This window comes from Nannospalax galili, unplaced genomic scaffold (assembly GCF_000622305.1).
Source record: "Nannospalax galili isolate Female #2095 unplaced genomic scaffold, S.galili_v1.0 scaffold923, whole genome shotgun sequence".
Taxonomy (NCBI): domain Eukaryota; kingdom Metazoa; phylum Chordata; class Mammalia; order Rodentia; family Spalacidae; genus Nannospalax; species Nannospalax galili.
Window position 1 is genome coordinate 2,140,889 of NW_008349753.1, and position 22,766 is coordinate 2,163,654.

Here is a 22,766-nt window from a genome sequence, read left to right on the forward strand (position 1 = left end):
TTGAGCTCATAGAGATCTGCCTGCCTCTGCCTCCCAAGTGCTGGGATTAAAAGCGTGCGCCACCATGCCTGGCAAATTTATGTTTTTAAAGATTCTCTGAAGGTATGGCAAAATACAGCTGTTCTTTGCTTGGCAAACATAGGCCTGTTCTTTAGCTGCATGATGCATAGATCTTGAATTTCACAGTCTTTGGTCCTAGGCATTTTGGCTGGTGACTGCTCAAGCCCATTATGGACTGTAGGCTTTTACTGTAATAAACATTTATAAGAAGAACAGTGAAGACTGGAAATCAGTCATTTCACTAAAACCTGAAGGAAATGAAAAGTCGTTTTTCCTTTAATCTCCTGGTAGATGGGGTCCCCAGCTTCTCTTCCTTGACAGATATTGTGCAGTACTTTGTTGCTCCAATGGCCTCAGTACACAAATGGTCACATCTCCTGCCTCAGCTCTTCTATATAGGTCCTTCTGATACTCAACAGTAAGATCTTTGGTGCCAAGACAATGCTCCATAGACCACCCAGCATCAGGCTTATACCATTTGGAACAGCCATCACATACATTTTTCCAGTTACTAATGTAGAAAGGAACACAGGACAGACATGAGAACTACTGCTGATCAGGCAGAAGTTCAGGCTTCTGGATATATTTTAAGGTGATTCATTACTTTTGACGCATGTTTTAGGGAAACTGGTTCCCTGAATGGTAAATATGGATTTGGTCACTAGATGAGGGCTGAGATACCCTGTCCCACCATCATTCCGTGGTCCCATCATGCATGATTTACAGAGAAATTAGGATACTTGTTTGATCACCACTAGAAATACTATTTTTCATGACTGAGACCACAGCAATTTTAAAGATGGCTAAAAATAATTACATCTTAGAAAGTCTGATCATTTTCTTGTATTCTTGTCAGCACTGCAAATAAACTATTCACAAACTTTCTATCATGTTCAAAATTTAATTGATCAAATAACACAAGGATTGTTACATGAGGAGACACAGTTTCCTTAGGATTTAAAGTAGTTTTGATTTTTCAATATAATACCTATTGGCATTTCAAGAAATAAAACCATTTTCTTGAGTTCGTCTCTAGAAACTGATTCCTTTAAATAAAAAGAATATCATTTTTTTTCAAAGACACTACATACTATATTGGAGAAGTGTATAATTTTAGGACTCATTAGTTTTTTTTTTAAAAAAAGATTTACTTATTTTTATTTTATGTGTATGAGTGTTTTGTCTACATATAAATATATGCACATGTGTGCAGTGCCTGCAGAGGCCAGAAGGGGGCATCAGAGTCCCTGGAACTAGAGCTACAGGCAGTGGGTGCTATGAACCAAACCCTGGTCCTCTTTGAGAGCAGCCAGTGCTCTTAATTGCTGAGCCATTTCTCCAGTCCTGTCACTAGGGTATATTAATGTTCACTTCATTATACATTATGAAGCCACTTGTATCTTAACTGCAGTGTGGTGACAGAGAACATCTAAAAGCCTACATACAACTGAGCAAATGCATAAAAATAGAAGCTAGGTGTGGTGTCTCATGTCTATAATCCCAGCACTTGGGGGCTGAGGCAGGAGGACTGCCACAGTCTGAGGCAAGCCAACCGAGACCCTCAACCACAAACCAATGGTAGTGAACATCAAGTATAAATTTTCCATTTCATCAATGCCAGCCAACACTATGGAAGGATTTTTGGTAAAGGTATTCAGATCTTTCCAGCTAGAAAAAGAGCTATATTTATAGACATTTAATTATTTTCAAAAGTGGAAAGCCACTATCTTCAGCAACACCTGAGTCTACCTTCTGAAATCCCCCCTTTCCTCTCATCTCCCCATGTGCAACACACACCAGCACTGAATTCCCTCAAGCCTGCTGTACATCTGCTACAGCTCCATCACTCTTCAAAGCACTAGCACTGCATTTCTGTGAACCATTGAACATCTCATATGGTTGCTAGGGCTGTTTTTAATAAGACAAACCTGCTGAGTGACATGCATCCTGAGGTAACGAGGTTCCAGGATTTGTGAGCAACCTGTTGCATAAACTCTTTGCTTACCTAGAAACACATCTCCGATGGCATCTGAACAAAACTCAACTTGTGGTTTTAAAAAGATGAAAGCAGCATCTTGTCTGTTCCTTAGAGAACCAGGAGGCATCTGTGTTCTGAACAATGTGGTTTCTAATCATTTTTCTAATCCATAAAAGCCATGGTGAGCCATGTGTGGTGGTTCATGCCTGCAATTCTAGCACTTGGGAGGCTGAGGCAGGAGAGTCAGGAATTTGAGGCCAGCCTGGGCTACACAAGGAGACCAAGACATTGACTCAACAAAGCAACAAAAGCCAAACGCAGAGGCAGGTCACATGGACACTGTGGTCTTCTTTTATCCTGTTTAGTTTTGTGGTTTCACTATTGTCTCCAGGAAACAATCACAAAATGCCCACCTGCCACTCTTTTTTGTTTGTTTGAGACAGGGTCTCACTATGTAGCCCCAGCTTGCCTCCAACTTACAGAGAGTCACCTGCCTCTGCCACCAAGCTGAGTTTTAGAGTCTCAAAAGCATCAGACACATTTTCTGTCCTTTAATTAGAATCTGGATAAAAAGACAAAATAACTAGGCATAATGCTGTCCTCTTAAAACTGACATGGAGGTAAGAGGATCAGTAGTTCAAGGCCAACCTCAGCTTAGGCTACACGAGACCCCATTCACCCACCCCCCAAAAAGACAAAACAGAAAATAAGTATTCCTGAAAACCTAAGCATATATTGCTTTTAACATCATTTCAATACATTTTACACCCCTTTCCCAGGTGGCCCAAGGATACTTTTATTATTGTTGTTATTATTATTATTATTATTAGAGACAGGATCTCCCAGTAGTTCCAGCTAGCCTGGAACTTGCTATGTAGACCAGGTTGGCCTCTATCTCATAGAAATCCGCCTGCCTCTGCCACCCAAATGCTGGGATTAATCGTGTGTGCCACCACTGGGTTCATTACTTTTAATTCCATGCCTTTCTAATCGAATTTTGAGCATGTGTGTGTTGACACATACATGTACTTGTGTATGGTTCCTTTTGTTTCATCACATCATCAATTATTAAGAGGCCAAGGGTTTGAGTCTCAAGATTCATAAACCCCCCAAACAAAAATACTCTGAGATTTTACATTTTAGGCTACAGCAACTTCTTGGTGAATCTATATTTTCACAAGGTATTTAAAACAACAGCACTGACCAGGGAATGCTGGTCAACATTCAACAAGACTGCAGAGCAGATCGGGCACTTTATGAAGCATCCATCTTCTCCACAAAGACAGGAGCAATGTCCTTATTCATCTGTATGTTCTGACAAGGGTCAGCCAACTCCTCAGCTCTGTGCCTCCACCAATGACCAAGAAGTCCTCTGGTGTCCCAAACACACGGGAAAGCCCAGGGAGAAAAGAGGATGGAGGCCTGGAGGTCAGAGTCTCTCTGCTATTGTTTGAATGTGAAACGTACCCTACAGGTTCAACCGTTTGAACACTTGGCCCCCAGCTGGTGGTGCTGTTTTATAAGGTTGTGGAACCTTCTAGAGGAGGTAAAGCTTTGCTGAAGGAAGTGGGTCAGTGGGGGTGGAACTTGAGGTTTATAACCAGCCCCACTTCCTGTCTGCTCTCTGCTTCCTGACTGTGGACACAATGTGAGCTGCTGCCTGGGGCTCCTGCTGCCATGCCTTCCTTGCCACAATGGACTCCACCCCTTCAAACAGTGAACCAAACCAACCCTTCTTCCCTTAAGTTGCTTCTTGTTGGATATTTGGTCTCAGCAGTGAGAAAAGTAACAATACACCCTTCTTCCTGAGAGGCCCAACTTCCCCTCAGTCCAGTGAGCTGTGACCCATTCTTTACCAAGGTCACCTCTTCACTGCTTCCCTGGTTTCTGCTCTGCAAAGTGCTGTCTTAGCTAACAATTCCACCTCTCAAATACACACCATCTACCCAAGGAAGTGACACGTCACCCTAAGTTAGGGCTGTGGGAACTTAAGCCGCTACAAGGCTCAGCCCTTAACAGTACACAGCATCCACTGTTACTGCTATCAACACTATGTCTCCATGAGCTGGTCTCCCTTGGTAACTACAGATACCCTGGCTACAGATACACCTTGCAGTGTTTATGATGGACCAGGCACCAAGCTCAGTGCTTGGATCTCACCCCGCTGGGAGGCATCCTGAGCTCAGTGCTTGGATCTCACCCCACTGGGAGGCATCCTGAGCTCAGTGCTTGGATCTCACCCCACTGGGAGGCATCCTGAGCTCAGTGCTTGGATCTCACCCCACTGGGAGGCATCCTGAGCTCAGTGCTTGGATCTCACCCCACTGGGAGGCATCCTGAGCCAGGAATCACAGCACTCATTCCTTCATTACTTACTAGGGCAGCACGTAGCAGACAGGTGTTCAATGTTAAGTAAATATGCATAGAAAAATAAAAAGGAAAAAAAATTGATGAGTAGAAGACTTGCTACAACCATTTAGTTTTGCAAAGAAAACTTGAGGACAAAACACACTACTTCCTAGCTCCCAAATCTAAAATGTGAAGGGCTTTGATGAGTAGAAGAGTTGCTACAACCATTTAGTTTTGCAAAGAAAACTCGAGGACAAAACACACTACTTCCTAGCTCCCAAATCTAAAATGTGAAGGGCTTCCTGTGGGGGAAGAAGTCTGCTCAATACGAACTCCTTCTGCTTTGTATGAAGGCCTGGGTCTCTCTCTTCTACCCTGTCTTCATGTCCTCTGTGAACAATGAACCCAGTGTTCACATCTGCAGACCCAGCTGCCATTCAGAGCCCAGCCTACCATGATATCTTGAATACTGTGCCAGAGATCAAACTACAAGCCTCAATTTCTCCACTCTTAGGAATACTGACTTGCCGGGGTCCTATTTTATGGCTACTTTCTTTAACTTTGATGATTTGCAAGATGATAATCAATAAGAAAGACCTGTTTAGAGTCTGTCCACATTTCACCACGCAGTGTTCTGAGAACTGACTCATACTGTAAGACAAACAAAGTTCTATATTTCATTCCATGTTGAAGTTTTTCTTTTACTGCCAGGTGTCAATGCTTTCCCTGTTGTCCTTCCTATTTCCATTACGAAATGAAGAGTTACCCCCAGCACTATGTACAACAAAAACATGCCAATTTAAAAAAAAGAGCTATAGGCCGGGCGTGGTGGCGCACACCTTTAATCCCAGCACTTGGGAGGCAGAGGCAGGCGGATCTCTGTGAGTTCAAGGCCAGCCTGGTCTACATAGTGAGTTCCAGGACAGCTGGGGCTACAGGGAGACCCTGTCTCAAAAAGACCAAAAAACAAACAAACAAACAAAACCAACCAAACAACAACAAAAAAAGGGGCTATGCTTCACTTAGAAAATTTGGACTAACGTTGCATAGAAAGCCCATCTGATCACAGGATTGTTCTCACTGCTGCTGTTTGTAGAAGTCTCTGGCTCAGCCACAACTTCAGCTTGTCTGGACATAGCTGCCAAGGGCCATGGGGTGGTACCAGAGCCACCAGCCTTACTATTCAGTGTGTTGACAGACCTCCCTTCCTGTTTGAAAGTCTGTAGACGCACTGCTGCCTTTTTGCAAAGTAATTAATCATTTCCTTCACAGGTGCCCGTAATGACATCCCAAACAATGTCTTGGGTTACACAGTCAGTGCTGCCTGACTGACGATGTCAAAGCATCTTAAAGACTCAACCCAAGCTAACAGCATCTGCTGCACACCCATAAGAAATAAGGCATCGTCACCGGCCTTGGGACTTCACCACCAGCCACCACAGGAGGCAACCCTGCTCCGCAAACTTTGAATTATATGCACCAATTGGGAATCAAAGTTCTTAGAGGGAAAAGAGTCAGTGTCTCTTCCGGAAACACATTCAGACTGATATTTGATTAAAAAAGAAAATTTGAAAATAAGAATGAGTTCTCTTAAATCCCATGCCAACCCTTTAACAGCACGGAGCTTCCGGTTAACACTGGTCATGTGTAAATGAGTGGTATGTATTCGATGAAGCACAAACTCCATCCCAGCTCTTTTGAATATTCTGTTTAGTTCGTGTTTAATTCTTCATCACTCACTCCCAACATCTGCTTCAATGGCTGCTGAGGGATGAGAGAGGGGGGATCACATGCAAGCTCTGTGGTTTTGAGGTTTTCATGCCATGATTACTTCTCTAAAACTAAGCCACCCAACTTTTCCCACAGTTTGCTCAAAAGGTAATGTGGTTATTTCTAAACAGAATATTCCTTCTTCAATAAACACTGTGGAAAGTCTGAGTGTCTAAGCATGTACACTACGATCTGTTCACTGTCTCACAAATGGTTACTAGTGCTCATCACAAAAGAAAAAATATAACTTAGTCACTGTAACATTACCTACTACTGTGGGTAATATTTGGACTTGGCACCAAAGAGCTCACCTTACATGTTTACCAAACCCTGTCACATCAAACCCAGTGCAGTCTGCCAGCTTCAAGGGCCCAAGGGCCCAGTCTCTAAGGACCAGAGTCAGCCCAATGTTACAGAGTTTTATGCTGAATCAGCTCACACTGGAAAGAGCTGAGAGAAAGTCACTCAGCCAGGGATGACCCAGCTGGGCAGGAGTCCAGAGACTCTCCCTGGTCCAGGAGGCTTTTACTGCTTTGGATTGAAGAAGGACAAGTCTGAGACACAGGGAAGATGACAATCTTTCCTTTGGGGGCTCATGATCCTGGTACCCTGCCATCTGCATCTCAGCACCCTCAGGCACAGAACACACTGAGAACGTCCAGTCCTGAACAAAGCCAGGCACAAAGGGGAGACAGGTAAAGTCTGAAGGTCAAGGTAAGTGTGACAGATTGTATCACCGTTCCAATGGACTCCCTGCTCTCCCTGGAAGGTTTATCTGTCCTCCGATGGCCACATTGCCTGTCCTACCTGTGGAAGTGGGGGATGTAACTCCTGACCCTACTGATACCAGGTTTGGCCATGTCATTGGCTTTAGACAAGTGTATATGAGCAAGGACGGAATGCTGGGTCAGGGCAGCATTTATCTTAAGCCTTTGTCCTTTGTGGTTCTTTCATGCCTCTGACATAGCAAATCCCAGACCCAAGCAGTTCCTTCAGACTGGAGCCCTGACTAAAGCCACAGGTGACCTTGAGTGACACTCATGTTAGAAAAACAGACCTTCCCTGTCTCAAGCCACTGAGGCTTTAAGGTTGTTACTGCTACATCACCTGGTATAAGCAGGCTGACACAAGGAGGCTACTATAAGAGGAACCAGAACTACCATCTCTTATCCACCATGTAGAAGCAGTTCCTTCAGACCGGAGCCCTGACTAAAGCCACAGGTGACCTTGAGTGACACTGATGTTAGAAAAACAGACCTTCCCTGTCTCAAGCCACTGAGGCTTTAAGGTTGTTACTGCTACATCACCTGGTATAAGCAGGCTGACACAAGGAGGCTACTATAAGAGGAACCAGAACTACCATCTCTTATCCACCATGTATCCTGCAGGTGAACCATCTACCTTGCATTCTCTATCCACCGTCCTGCAGCTGCAGCCAAATGAATGTCTTGCTTGCATGCTTCTGACCACACAACTTTAATATTCAAAAATTCTAAATAATCTCTCTGACCTAGCAGATTAAGATCTGACTCTAGGCCAGGTGTGGTGGCACACGCCTTTAATCCTAGCACTCGGGAGGCAGAGGCAGGCGGATCACTGTGAGTTCAAGGCCAGCCTGGTTACATAGCAAGTACCAGGACAGCTGGGGCTACAGGGAGACCCTATCTCAAAAAAGAACCCCCCCCCAAAAAAAAAAAAAAGATCTGACTCTAAGATTCTCTATAAGCAACTTTTTTCTTAGCTTTTCACCTGCAACTTTTCTTTTCCCATACGCTACACTAACCAGTGTGTGCAATTCATGATGGCTTCTTCTTAGGCTTTTACAGTGCTGTGGACTGAACTCAGGAACTCGTTCACACCAGGGAAAGGCTCTCCCACTGAGTTACACCCAGATGCCCTCATTAGTTCCTAACCCTCTGTGGTGGTTTGAATGAGAAGTGTCCCCAATAGGCTCAACTATTTGAATACTTGGTCAGTTGTTGGTGCTGTTTGGAGAGGGCCATGGAACCTTTAAGAGGTGTGGCCTTGCTAGAGGAAGCACATCACCGGAGTCTGGCTTTGAAAGTTTAAGAGTCTTGCCCCATTTCCAGTTGACTCTCTGCTTCCTGTTATCTCTGCCTCCCTCCATCATGCCTCCCTCCAACCCCCTCCCCACTGGAACACAGTAAGCTCAAAAGTTCTTTCTTCTATAAGCTGCCTTGGTCATGGTGTTTTCTCACAGCAACAAAAAAGTAACGAATATACCCATCAATTCTTTCTTATTCCTGCCCTATGCACACTGACTTCTATCATGAAGTTCTACCTCTGGAAACTTCATGGACACACGGAGGCTCTTCAGGCTCTGTGTTCAGCTCTGAACCTTTTTTCCTCTGAAATCACAAAGGACTGAAGTGGTGACAGATGATGTGTAACATGACCCATCTTCTCTTTCTTGGGATCCCATACATGTTTCATAATCCTCATCACCCCAAATCCTAGAAACAGCAGCCATGACTTCCACCACCTGTTGAGCCCCACAACTCCTCACATGATACTTTCCAGAAGAAATTCTCATATAATGTTCCTTGTTAATGAACTTTGGATGGCTCAGTAAAGACAGTTCCCAGGGAAAGGTGGATGGGAAAGTTACACTGTCATTCAGATCACAGGACTGCAGGACCCCTGAGCCAGACACAAGGGCAGAAGCGTAAGGATGATGGTGGAGTTGCTGCTTTTAACCAGGAATAAATCGAGCAAAATCCAAGGCAGGTGCTGGTGGCTGCAACATTGCTCTGAGCGGTCTTCCAACCAGAAGACAAGGGGAACCACATACATAATTTAAAATGTTTCCACAGACACATGCACCAGTAAAAGGAAGATAAAATGATTTTAGTATCATATGTTCATTAACCCAGTATGTACAAAATATTTCTGCTACATTTCTCCTTCACCCTTGAATTAAATCTTAGAAATATGCTGAGTATTCAATACCCATTGCACATCTCAATCCACAACAAACACACTGAGCATGTTCTAAAGCCACTTGGGGTTAGAAGCTCCTGTCTTGCACTATGCAGGGCTAAGTTTGTCTCCCTTGAGGCCCAATACTTTGTTCTCAGCAAAAACAAGAGAGACATCAGGAAACAAGGGGTCATCACAAAACCTAAGACCAAATTGAATAAAACCACATCTCAGAAGGCAGAGCTGGGTATGAGGTTTTCCCTCTTTTCTGGGTAACTTTCATAAAACCAACTTTTGATATGTATCAGTATTTATTTACTTACTTATTTATTTATTTATTTGACAGGATCTTACTATCTAGCCCAGATTGGCCTCAAACCTGAGATTCCCCCTGCCCTGGATTCCCAAGTGCTGGTATTACATAAATGCACCATCATACCCAATTCATTGATGAACTTCTTTAAATAACACGGACTTTGAGAAGTAACTATTGGAGCTGGGGGCACAGCTCACTGGTAAAGTGCTTACCTAGCATGCATGAAACCCTGGGTTCAATCCTCTACGCAAGTGTTTTTAAAAATTCAAAGTAAATTTAATTCACAAGAATTATTCAAATAAATTATATACTAAATTATGAGAGTTATGTAAACAGTTATGAGTTTACAGTGAACAAATTGAGTAATAAAAATATGAGCTAAACAAAATGGCTTGGCAGATTTTTTTTTTTTACACGTATGAGTGTATTGCCTGCATGTGTATGAATGCACCTATGTCATGCAATGCCCTCCAAGGTCAGAAGAGGGTGTTGGGTCCCCTGGAACTGGAGTTAGGACAGTTGTTAGCTGCCATGTGGGTGCTGGGAATTGAACCTAGGTCCTCTGCAAGAGCAGCCCGTGTTCTTAGCTGCTGAGCCAACTCTCCAGTCCGGTCAGCAGATATTTTTATTTCCTCCCAAACTCCTGCTTCTTATTAACGTGTCCTATAATATACAAATAGTTCCTTTCCTCTGTCTTCACCAGGGCCTGCCAAAATTTAGTTTATCAAAAGATGGCTCAACAAACAAGCAGTTGCAAAACTATGGCCACACTAAGAAGGACCCACCCATATGCTGACAGTCATGTGACAAAGGCTCTTTATTCCTTTTAATCTACAAAAGTATAAAGCAGGCGTCTCATGTTTGTCTAAAGTCTTATTGTTCTTGACGGAAACAGAATTTATTCCCACAAACATTGCATAGTATGCAACAGATCACTAAAAGCATGCACCAGGCCTGTGCTGAGATAAACGGTTCTCCACCCATGAGTACAATAGACAAAATCTAACACCAAAGAGGAAAATCCAAAAGCTAAGGTACTTTCATAGTTAGTTTTCGTCAACTTGATATGGACCTAGACATACCTGGGGAGAGGGGACTCCTCAATTGAGGAGTTACAGCCACCAACTTGCCCTGTGGGCACGTGTTTGGGGCATTTTCTTAATTTCTAATTGATGTAGGAGGGCACAGGCCACTATGAGCAGTGCCATCCCTTAACAAGTGGGTTTGGGTTGCCTAAGAAAAGCTGCTGAGCAATCCAGGGGAAGCAAGCCAGTGTGCTGCGGCCTTCGTGGTCTCTGCTTCAGTTCCTGATTCGAGTTCCTACTTGAGCTTCCTTTGATGATAGACTGCAGCGGGTTAGCCAAAGAAGCCCCCTCCTTCCCCAAGTTGATTTTTGTCAGTGTTTTATCACAGCCACAGAAAGCACACTAGGGCAGGTATATAGAAATCTATATTTTGGGGGGAGGGGTCTCATGCTCTGTCAAAGTGGCTCTGTCCATCAGCAAGGGGGCCTAATAACTGCAATTAATGCTTGTTTCCACTTACCTGGGGAGTGTCCTGCTCTGGCCGATTCTTCCTTTTTTCTTTAGCTCACTGAGCAGTTGCAGGTACTGTGGGTACTATCTTGAGGGACTCACTGTTATTTTTATTCTATCTATCATCTATCTATCTATCTATCTATCTATCTATCTATCTATATCTCTCTCTCTCATCTATGTATCTATCTATCATCAATCTATCATCTGTCTGTCTTCCATCTATCATCTATCTATCTATCTATCTATCTATCTATCTATCTATCTATCTACCTACCTACCTACCTATTCTATCTATCTATCTATCTATCTATCTATCAATCATCTATCACCTATCTATCTATCATCTATCTATCTCTATCTATCATCTATCTATATCTATCTCTTCTATAATCTATCATCTATCTATCTATCTATCTATCTATCTATCTATCTATCTTAGGGGTGACTAACCACCTAGCTTAGCTTAATCAGTGAGCTCTAGGTCCCAGTGAGAGATGCTGTCTCAAAAAAAGAAGGTACATGGCTCTGGAAGAAAGGAACCTGAGTTTGATCTCTGGTCTCCACATTGCGCGTACAGACACACACATGCACGCACGCACACACGCACGCACATGGACCTGTCCACATATGTGCACCTCCCCACAGGAACATGCACCCAAGAGACACATATAAAGGCACATTATAGAGAAAGTAATAGAGAGATATATAAAAGGAAATAGAGAGAAATAAAGATTGATAGATATGTAGATATATAGATTGGCTAATAGGTGTAAGTCACAAGGGACTCTTAAGTAGATACACTGAATATTCATTTCAAAATAAATGTAGTTAGATTTTAATTTAAATTCTTTGCCTATTTGTTTGTTTTGAGACAATGTCTCCCTGTAGCTCCAGCTAGCCTGGAACTTGCTATGTAGACCAGGCTGGCCTCTATCTCACAAAGATCTGCCTTCCTTTGCCTCCTGAGTGCTGGGATTAAAGGTGTGCACCGCCACGCCCAGCTCCCACTGATATTGTTAATGGCTTATAGTCCTGGCTTTTCCAGAACGCCATGCATTCGCAGTGGAATCACACAGTGTATGACCTTTTCAGGTTAGCTTCGCACACTCAGTAATCTATTGAAGGCTGCCCTGTGTCTTTTCACGGAAAGATAGCTCATTTTTCTTTCGTCCCTGAGCATCACAAGGCTGTACAGGATCTGTTCACACATTCACCTGCTGAAGGACAGCACAGCTTCTAGTTTTTGGCACTCATGGATGAAATTATTGTGAAAACTTGTATGCAGGATTCTGAGGAGATACACATTTTTTAGTCTGTTTGGATACACACCTAAAACAGGATCATGTGATTAGAATTAGTTAGCTTTGTAAGAAGCTGCAGGCTGTCTTCAGAAGGCTGGGACCATCGTTCCCATCTGTAGCAGTGGCAGAGCTCCTGATGCTCTACATCCTTAATAACTTTGGTTTTGTTAGATTTGGGACTTTAATTTTTTAAAATTTATTTATTTTTATTTTATGTGTTTTGCCTCCATGTATGTAAGTACATGTGTGTCATGCAATCCCCATGGAGGCCAGAAGAGAGCACTGGATCCCCTGCAACTGAAGCTAGAGATGGATGTTAGCTTTCATGTGGGTGCTGGGAGCAGAACCCAGGTCTTCTGCAAGAGCAGCTAGTGCTCTTAACCTGCTGAGCCATCTCTCCAGCCCCCAAGATTTTAGATAGGCATGTAGTAATATCTCATTATTTCTTTAATGTGTAATTCTCTAATGGCACAACAGTCATTTGTCTTCTGTTTATCTTCTTTGGGAAAAGTTATTCAGATCTTTTGTCTATTTTTTAAATTGAGTTGTTTCCTTAATTATGGGTTTTAAAGCTGGGTTTTAAGAGGTCTTTGCATAATTGGATACAAGTGCTTTATAAATATTTTTTTCTCAGTATATAGCTATTCTTTTCACTTAAAATTGTCTTTGGCAGAGAAGAAGCTTTTATTTTTAATAAAACTCCACATAATTTTTTTCTTTTTTTTAAACTTGTTTTATTTATTATTTTTATTTTCATGTGTATGTGTGTATTGCCTGCATGTAGGTAAGTGCACCCATGTCGTGCAATGTCCGCAGAGGTCAGAAGAGGCTGTCGGATCCCCTGGAACTGGAGTTACGGACAGTTGTTAGCTGCCATGTGGGTGCTGGATTCAAACCTGGGTCTTCTGCAAGAACAACCAGTGTTCTTAACTGCTGAGCCATCTCTCCAGCCCCATAATTTTCTTCTTTTATGTCATGCTTTTGACTTTGTGTTAAAAGGTCATCACCAAACCCACGCTTCCTGAGATTTTCTCCTATATTATCTTCTATGATCCATTTTGAGTTAATTTTTCTAATGGATATAAGGCCTGTGCTTACTTTTTAAAAATGTGGATGTTCAATCATTCCAACACCCTTTGTTTAATTAGTACTTCATTTAGTATTTTCTACTAACTTGTCTTCCAGTTTCTTAATTCTCTATTCAGCTTGACCTACTCTGCTAGAAAAATCCTAACATTAAGTTCTTAATTTAGGTTTGGGACTTTTCAGATTGAGAATTTCTCCTGGGTTATTGTCAAAGTTTGGTTTCCTACATTATATAATTTCTAGTTCTTTTCAACATTTTAAAATCTATTTTCTTTGTCTCCTTAAATATAACTTAAATATTTAAAGTTTGGGCCCAACAATTTAACTATCTGAAGCATTTGTGAGTCCATTTTTGACTTTTTTTCCTGCTGGTTGTTGATCATTATCTTGTGTGCACCTTCATTATCTGAATATAAGTCTGACACTGTTGTTGTTTTGCTTTGTTTTATGGTGCTAAGGAATGAACCCAGGACTTGTGCATATTAGCTAGGTACTCTACCACTGAGCTACACCCTCAAGTTTTGGAGAGTGTATTTTCAAATGGTGTGGAATCCATAAATACTTGGAATTATAGTTACTTCTTCCTGGATTTTGGTATCGCTTTGATGCAACGTCAGTTTTTGACTTGGCGTGGTTTTTTTGTTTGTTTGTTTCTTGTTTTTAAGTTACAGTCTCCCTATGCAGCCAGGCTGGCCTCAAATTCACTGTTGGGTTCAAAGTCATTATGTGTCTTTGGTATACTCTATTTTGTCACTTATTTGGTTTCAGGATCATCTTTAAGATCTCTAAAGTGCCTCATACTGTGTGTGTGTGTGTGTGCGTGTGCGTGTGTGTGTGTGTGTGTGTGTGACTTGCAAGAGTCAGCTCTCTCCTTCCACCATGTGGGTCCTGGGGATCAAACTCAGGTCACCAGCCCAAGCACAGGTTTTAAACAGTCTTAGTTGAACTCAGTGGGAGAGGTAACACCGAGCACCTCATTTACCATCTCAGACTGCAGAAGGCAGATAAGGAACTTCTATGAATTTCATACATACTTGACTCATGTGGTTTCAACACAACTGATTTTATATTATATTGTACACACACCCAGTCTATCCCTGTCAGAATGCAGAGACTAGGCTTGCATAGAGAAGATGTTCCTGCCGGGATAATTATGTGTTAGCTCAGAGCCCATCTTCTCTGAGGCTTTTGATTACTGATACCAACATTTCATTCTCTTAAACAAAATTAAAAGGAAAACCATTTTGAGTTGGTGTCTCACTATGCTGTCTAGCTGGCCCCAAATTCCTCGACCAAGAAATCTCTCTACCTCAACATCTAGGATAGCTGAGAGACAGGAGTACACCACCATGTCAAGTCAAACTTTTGTGCCTTTTCTACTAAAGCAAAGCTGGTGTTATTAAGGTAAGGTTTTAATATCTATTTCAACATTAAGACTGAGAGATGGAATTGGAATTGTTTAAGAAAAAGATACCTGTACATACAAAGGGCTGGATATGGGCTTCTCAGGAGAGAGAGTTGCTAAAAATTTTCGTTCTTATGTAATCATTAAAAGCATTGTTGCTTTTCCCATTTGTTTTCAACACAGACATGACTTTACAGGAAAGTCCTAGACCTACGTCTGTGTCTTTGGTATACTCTATTTTGTCACTTATTTACTTTCAGGATCATCTTTAAGATCTCTAGAAGTACCTCATACTGTATAATATATTAAGTATTTTTCAAAAATACTTAAATATAAAAATAAATATTTTATTTTTTAAATTTTATTTTTAAAAAATATTTTATTTTATTGCACCTGTGTTGTGAAATGTTCAGAGAGGTCAGAGGACAGCACTGGATTTCCCTGAAACTGGAGTTATGAATGGTTGCCAGCCTCCATGTGGGTGCTGGGAATCAAGCCTGGGTCCTCCGCATGAGCAGTCAGTGCTCTTAACCACTGAGCCATCTCTCCAGCCCCGGTATATTAAGTATTTTAAAGACACATTTTAACATGATGCTGGATTTTATTTTGAAGAGCTCATGACAATTCTTAGGAGCTATCATTAGGGTACTGCTACATAGAGGGGCTAGAAAGCAATCAGAATATTCCTATGTACAAAGCAACGGTGGTGTTTAAAAATGCTTCTGTGCCTCCTGTCAACGTCAGGACTTTTCCCCCACTAAGCAGCCATAGATGGGACAGTTCAATAACAACTGCTGGTTTGTTTTGCAGGAAAAGAAGTAAACATATCACCAGGCTGACAATATGTTTAGAAAATTCTGGGAACCAACAAGAAAAAGAACGACTAGATAAAGGGCACACTCTTGTAGCAGGGAAAATTTAAAGACTGCAAATTTTAGGGATTATGGTCATATCAAGGATTACTCAGGGGAAATGTCCTGAGCCTCCACATTTGACCAGGACGCCTGCTGCAACTCACTTCAACATTATATACTTCCTCTTTCTTCAGACATCTCCTATTATTTATTCAATGCATGCCTTCCTTGCTGGAGGTCAAACTCTTGGTGCCAAAGATAATACAAATGATAAATACCAAGCATGAAATAACATTTTAGAGGGTTTCCATAATGCAAGAGCTCAGTTGGATTTTTCTTCATAGCCCCAAGGGAGAGTGAGCTCGTCTATTTTGGATCTCATGGCCGCACATGCCCTGGATTCTGCGTTTATCCTGATCCATCTCAGGTACCACATCTGTAATCAGCATCACTGGCCAGGGTCTATCAAATTCTTGCTTACTTTTGGTAACAAGTGTTTCTCTAATAATCAACAAAATGCCCATGGGCAATGAAGTAAATCTTCACTCATTCAATGGCTGCCCACTCAAATACTTCCTTGTCCTACCCCCATCTTATAGCTTCTGTTCCAGGGAACGTCTCCTTCATGGACAATTGCCCTTATCTGACAGATGATCCTCTAGACTCTGCTAGTCCCAGCGTCTAAGTATTGGGACAATAACTTAGCGCTGTGCTTTCAGCATTCCTTAAGTAATTAATATGCTTTTAAAAAACAAAGATGCCATGTTTTATCAAAATAATTGCTCATAATTTCTACTAAGTGTGTCAGGCTTCTAATTAAGAAACTGAGTCTTAAGTCAGGTTTATTTTAAAAATCTGTCTCTGTCAAGCTTTCTCTAGACGTTCTATAACAGTTAAATTTAAAGCAATATTTGTTCTTCAATACTGTTGTGACCTTCTAGGTGATCAATAACCATACTTGGAGGCCTATGCTGATATGAACAAGGGGTCAGGGGACCAATATTTTGGACCCCATTCCCAGATCAGCTAAGTCCCAGCGGTCTAAGGGTTACCTGAAAAGATCCTACAGTCTGGTAAGTAACCTGTCCCCTTAATCAGAAAGGGCTTGGAGACCCAGAGCTGGACTCTAACCACTGTACATTCTGCAAAGAGTTGACACAGAGGGAAATGCCCTCAGTGCTTCCAAGCAAAGCTGCTCAGTCAATACTAACTCATCCCAGCTGTCCTGGTTAGCCTTGATTGCCAACTTGACACAGCCTAAAGTCATCTGAGAGGAGAATCCCGCTGAGGAACTGCCTGTAGGCATGTCTGTGGGGTATTGTCTTGATTATAAATCAACACAGGAGGGCTCAGCTATTGTGGGTGGTGCCATCCTTGGACAGGTAGGCCTGGGCTGTATAAGACAGCCAGCTGAGTGAGCCAGTAACCAGCATTCCTCCAGGGTTTCTGCGTTGGTTCCTGCCCTGACTTCCCTCAATGCTGGACTGTAACCTGTAGTGGAAACACGTCCTTCCCTCCCCTATGTTGCTTTTGGTGTTTTGAGTCACAGCATCAGAATGAAACGAGGACACCAGCGGGTTACACAGCTGATAAAAGGCTAAAGGAGCCAGACTCCTTACAGGTTCCCAATGGCCCGAGGACCAGAGGCTGAACTGGCCTTAACAACAACAAAAATGTTAATTCTAGCTACCTGCATGGTCTTAAAACCCAACAGGAAAGTATAACTACAGATTAAAATCATTAATAATAATACAAAATGACGAAAACTCAACTAGACTTCAAAATGCTGTCTGTATTATCCTGATAATTCTGCTAATGTCTCCTTTGTCTTACAGGGTCTACAAAATCAGACTACACCAAACACTGCCGTCCCACTGGTAAACAGCTTTGCAGCTGGTCTCTGGACCTGCATAGTGAAAATGGGTTGTCTATTATAATCTTAGTAGTGATCTCTGGATCTTGTGTACACAACTGATGCCTCAATTTTATCCACTTTTGTTTACAGCTGGTCCTATGCCAATCAAACTCCATCTATCTGGGTCCCCTTGATCACCCTCCAATGCCTAAAAGTCAAGAGTGGAGACCCTACGTTCCTCTGCACCCTCATATTTGCCAGAAGCAGTCAGAATGACTCAATGTCTGTCTTCTAGGTGGTTTTAGGATCTCATCTTGAAGAGGGAATGTTAGTTAGCTAGACAGATATTAGCAGGCTTGGGGGTCATTAAGGAAGGACTCCTCCCTCAAAGCATCCTTCATATCCTTCAAAATTTCCAGACACCAGAGGTTGCCTGGAAACAACTTGGTGAAGAAACTACTCTTGTCTAGCGGAAAAGAGCTAGGAGGCCCGCTTTCCACCTGTCTAATAGAAACAAAAGTCAGGAGTGTTAGCCAGAACATCCCACTTTGTTAAATTGTCCTAAATTTTTGCTCTCCTCACCCTCAGAGCAGATTCTGCCTATAGGCCCCAAGTTAACACACACCTTCATCTTCCCTGACAGGCAGGAACCGGAGATAGCCTGACTGTACGCATGCACTATGGACTGCCTGTCAATCACATGGTGTAGAGCCTCCCCTTCCTCTAAAATGTGTAAGAAAGGACCCTCCCTCAGCCATGTGGGCCTCATCTCTCCTCAGAGCCCCACCTTGCTTCTGTCTGCTTGTTCAACGATGGCATTAACAACCCTTTTAATTTCTTACCCAAACAGCAATGTGCCTCAGTATCCTCCTTCAGCCCCAACTCCGAAACCTTTGACCATCTATTCTTTAACTTTGGGGCTTTCCAGCAGTAAAAAAATGCCACCAAAAGTTGGGCTGCACGGCGGAGATAGCTGTAACTCTGACGAAGCACATAGAGCCAGTGGTGGGTTGGATCTCTATTTGAACATGTGGAAAATCTTTTCAAAGATAATAACTCTTTTTAGCAGGGCAGAGAATAAACAGTTTGTCTAAGCCATCATCATTTACCACATCTCACTCTGAGAAGGACCCATTTTGTCTTTCTGCTTTCTAGAATGGTTAAACCACACCATCTCAGCTCCTTGCCCACTCACTCAGTCTATGAACCAGGATTTGTTCATCACCAACAAAGTAGAACTAATCACCTGTCAGGCAAGTCTGAGGCTCTGAGTGCCTGTTCTGGAAATGAAATAATGAAAAAAGTGCTTTGTCAATGTAGAACGATGTTCTAAAATTACATTATTGCCAACATAATTGTTGTCTCAAGATTTGAGTTTTAAGTTAGCACGTTATTTGTAATGCCTAGGAGCACAGCTGTCACACACGGGACCCTGTGATGAATTATAACCACAAGTTTCTGCGTAAGTCAGTCTACATGTCCAAGTCCATGCCAATGCTTACCTTGGGAGGTTTTCTTCATGATGCGAAGGAAAGATTTCAGTAGCAGAGACACAGAAGGTTGTCCACACAATGGTCATGTCAGAGGGACGCAATGAAAGAGAAAAGAAAACAAATTCAGCAACTTGGCAGTGAGATCTGCAAAATCAGAAGGCAAAACTCAAACAAATGAGTTCCTGAAGGGGCAAGTCACAATAGCTCCACACGCATAATGGCTTTCTTCTGTTCCAGTTTCACAGGACGGAGCCAGAAAGGCATTCAGAATCGTATTTTGTTGTTGTTTTGTTTTGAGACAACATTTCAGCTCCAGCTAGCCTGAAACTCGCTGTAAAGACCAGGCTGGCCTGGCCCTCATAGAATTTTGCTTGCCTCTGCCTCCTGAGTGCTGGGATTGCAGGTATATTGCCACCTTGGGTTTATGCTGTGCTGGGGACTGAACCCAGGGCTTTGTGCATGCTAGGCCAGCTCTCTACCGACCAAGCTATGTTCCCAACCTAATTTAAATTTTCTTCACATTGTAAAGATACGCATATTTTCCTTTGATAGGCACACACACTCTGATATTTATGAGAATTTTCCATTTCAAAACATGGTTCTAGATGACGTTTCACCTATTTCAACACTGAAGAGAAAATTAAAGCAAGTTACAGCCACTCCCTCACCATCAACCACATAGGGTTTTTTTGGGGGGGCGGTCTTTTTGAGACAGGGTCTCCCCATAGCCCCAGCTATCCTGGAACTCACTATGTAGACCAGGCTGGCCTTGAACTCACAGAGATCCGCCTGCCTCTGCCTCCCAAGTGCTGGGACTATAGGCGTGTGCCACCACGCCCGGCCCACATAAGTATTTTTTATACTGTTAATTTTTTCAGTGCTGGGAACTGAATCCGGGTTCTCCGCAAGAGCAACCAGTGCTCTTAAGTGCTGAGCCATCTCTCCAGGTCTGGTGTATTCTTGATCAGCTTCTGGTAAGATCAATCCACAAATGTAAAATTATTGTTGAGAAATGGGGAACTTTTCCTAATCTTTCACAGCGATCAGAGAGAATCATGGGAATCAGAAAATTTAACTTGAGTATGGTGGCACGTGCCTGCAATCCCAACACTTATGAGGCAGAGGCAGGAGGACCGCCATGACTTCAAGACCAGCCTGGTCTACACAACAAATTCCGGAGCAGCCAGGGCTACATAGCAAGACTGTCTCAAAAAATAATCAGTAAAGCTAAGCTTCAGGGCAGAAGGGCATGGGAATCAGGCAAAAACAACATTGAGTTTTCTCCAGCATTCGTCCAACAATCCCCATACAACTCTGAGGGCCCCAGCAAAGTCCAGAGCTCAGAAGCAGGGGAAGGAAGTCCATGGATCCAGACAGGTGTGATGCTCTCTCTACATTGCTCAGTGTAAGCCAAGGTCATGAAATTCCTCTTGCACTGAAGCTGAAGCATCATTTTCTTGGAATTTCATGAATTAGCCAGAAGGAAACAAATCTTCATGTGTATGTCATTACCTCAGACAGCCAGGCACAGTGGGATGTGACTTTTGTCTTCAGGCTTTTTGTCCAGTGTAACTGGCATTTCTGGCTGTTATCAGGCAAGTCTCAACATACTAGCAAGTCCATTCAAACAAGACAGACACTTATAGATGTTATAATAAAATTGCACACGTGGTTTTAATTCTAAGAAAGTCATAAGTTTCCATTCTATACACAAAGCTTGAGATGTCGGTCATGGAAATTTCCTTGAGCTGGAATGCATCTGGTTTGAGCAGGCAGAACAATTATGAAGACTTCACACCCTGCACCTTTGATGAATCCTTCTTTTGCTTCACTTGATTTATTTTAAATATTTATTTATTATTTTAATTTTATGTGTATGAGTTATTGCCTGCATGTATGTAAGTGCACTCTTGTCATGCAATGCCTGTAGAGGTTAAAAGAGAGTGTCGGATTCCCCTGGAACTGGAGTTACAGATGGGTGCTGGAAACTGAACCTGGGTCCTCTGCAAGAGCAGCCAGTGCTCTTTACCACTGAGCCATCTCTCCAGCCCCACTTTATTATTTTTGTCTCTTAAATCACTGCTTTATTTGACAAAGGGAAGTCACTTGGGTTACATTACACAATCACACAAAACAGCATATACCAAGGTAACAAAATACAGTTGTCCTTGATTATCCATGGGACAGATCTCCAAACTGATGGATGCAAGTACCTTATATAAAACGGCATAGTGTTCGCATATAACCTTATGCACATCTCCCTGTATGCCTAAAATCATCAAGAGTACCTAATATAATTAAATGTTATGTAAATTGGTGTTATGTTATATTGTTTAGGGAATAATGAAAGTCTACATGTTCAGGACAGGCACTTTTTTTTCCCTGAATATTTCTGATCTGCAGTTGGTTGCTGAGGATCTAGAACCCACAGACACTGAGGACCAACCACACACTTTCCCATTTTATTTATGCTGAACCAAGGAACCCAGTGGGAGGGCCAGGCCAAGGGGACTCCCAGGGAGCCCACCAGAGTAGTCATGGCTACACAGTGCTCGTCACCAGCAGCAGAGTCGGCACTGGTTCGAAGTCAGTGGTAGCCAAAAGTACCACCATCCTCTCTCCACTGACATTCCAGAGAGATTATTCTCATTCCTCTTGGAAAAATCAACCCCCTAGAAGTCTTCTAAGCCTTTTTCAAGTGCATTCCTTTCCCTTAGGAAGACAGCAACTTGGAAATTATATCTTAGGAAAACCTCTAACTCTGCTACCTTCTTTTGTGCTGACGAAGAACTGTTTTAGGAACGAGTGGAGACCGGGCAGCAGGGGAAAGGAAGCCACAAGCTCTGTGCTGTGACCCAAGTCTACTCATCATCTGGTCTAGAAAAGGACTCTTGTTAGAGAAGAAAAATATCTTGTAGTGCACTGCACATCATTAACTGGTCATCCTACTGGGGAGTGTGAACTAGGTAGTGGGTAGTTATGGTGCCCTAAATCAGAAACGCAGTTTACTGTCCAAATCCCTAGAAGTTATTAGACAAATCAGGGGAGCCCAATTCTCCCTGGGGAGGAGGTAAGCATTGCTGGAACATTGTTAAATCCTGTTGTAGCACTTGATGCTAACAAGCCTTTATAGCTTACAGCTTTGGCATAACCCCACCCCCACCCCACCCGCCTCTTAGAGAAAGGGCTGGCCTTGAACTCTCAATTCTCCTGACTCCTCTTTCCCAGTGCTGTGATTATAGGCATGCACCACCGCACTGAGCTTCAAGGCCAGCCCTTTTAATGTTTTTCCTGTAAATTCACTAAGATGTTGGAAGTCAGTGTGGTTTGACTCTGTAACTGAGACCTACTGAGGTGTTCCAGCTGCCCTGACTACCGGCTAAGCAGCCATTGCACACCCTCATGCCAACCTTGCTGCTCTGAACACTCCACCAACACCTCGAGGAAGTTATACAGCAACCACAGCTGCCTCAAACAATCACGAGCCTAGGCGTCCAACCTTTTGGCTTCTCTGGGACACATGGTCATCTACAAAGTTCATGCTTGAGAACCATGCCATTCAGTTGCAAAGAAAGGAAGGAGAATACTTTGTGTTGGCTACATTCACAACTATACTGGGCCACATATGACCTGCGGTTGACAGGGTGGGACACCCCTGGCCAGGAGAGATCTGACAGCTATTTTTACCCAGGCCAGAGAAGAGCCCTTTCCCTGATGCCCAGCAGAAGGCCAGGGTCTTTTGATTGCATGTGACACTGTGCAGAGATTGGTGTGACAATTCACTTACACACACACACACACACACACACACACACACACAC

General features: G+C 42.8%; 1 protein-coding gene across 5 annotated transcripts in view; it reads right to left on the bottom strand.

The window, feature by feature from the left end:
• Kif13a (kinesin family member 13A) overlaps positions 1-22,766 on the bottom strand; it is a 209,194-nt gene that overhangs the window by 113,552 nt on the left and 72,876 nt on the right. For all 5 annotated transcript variants that reach the window (XM_029570387.1, XM_029570383.1, XM_029570384.1 and 2 more), the window contains exon 3: positions 18,955-18,967. In XM_029570387.1, the coding sequence (XP_029426247.1) occupies positions 18,955-18,967 (13 nt within the window). The remainder of the gene's footprint in view (positions 1-18,954; positions 18,968-22,766) is intronic.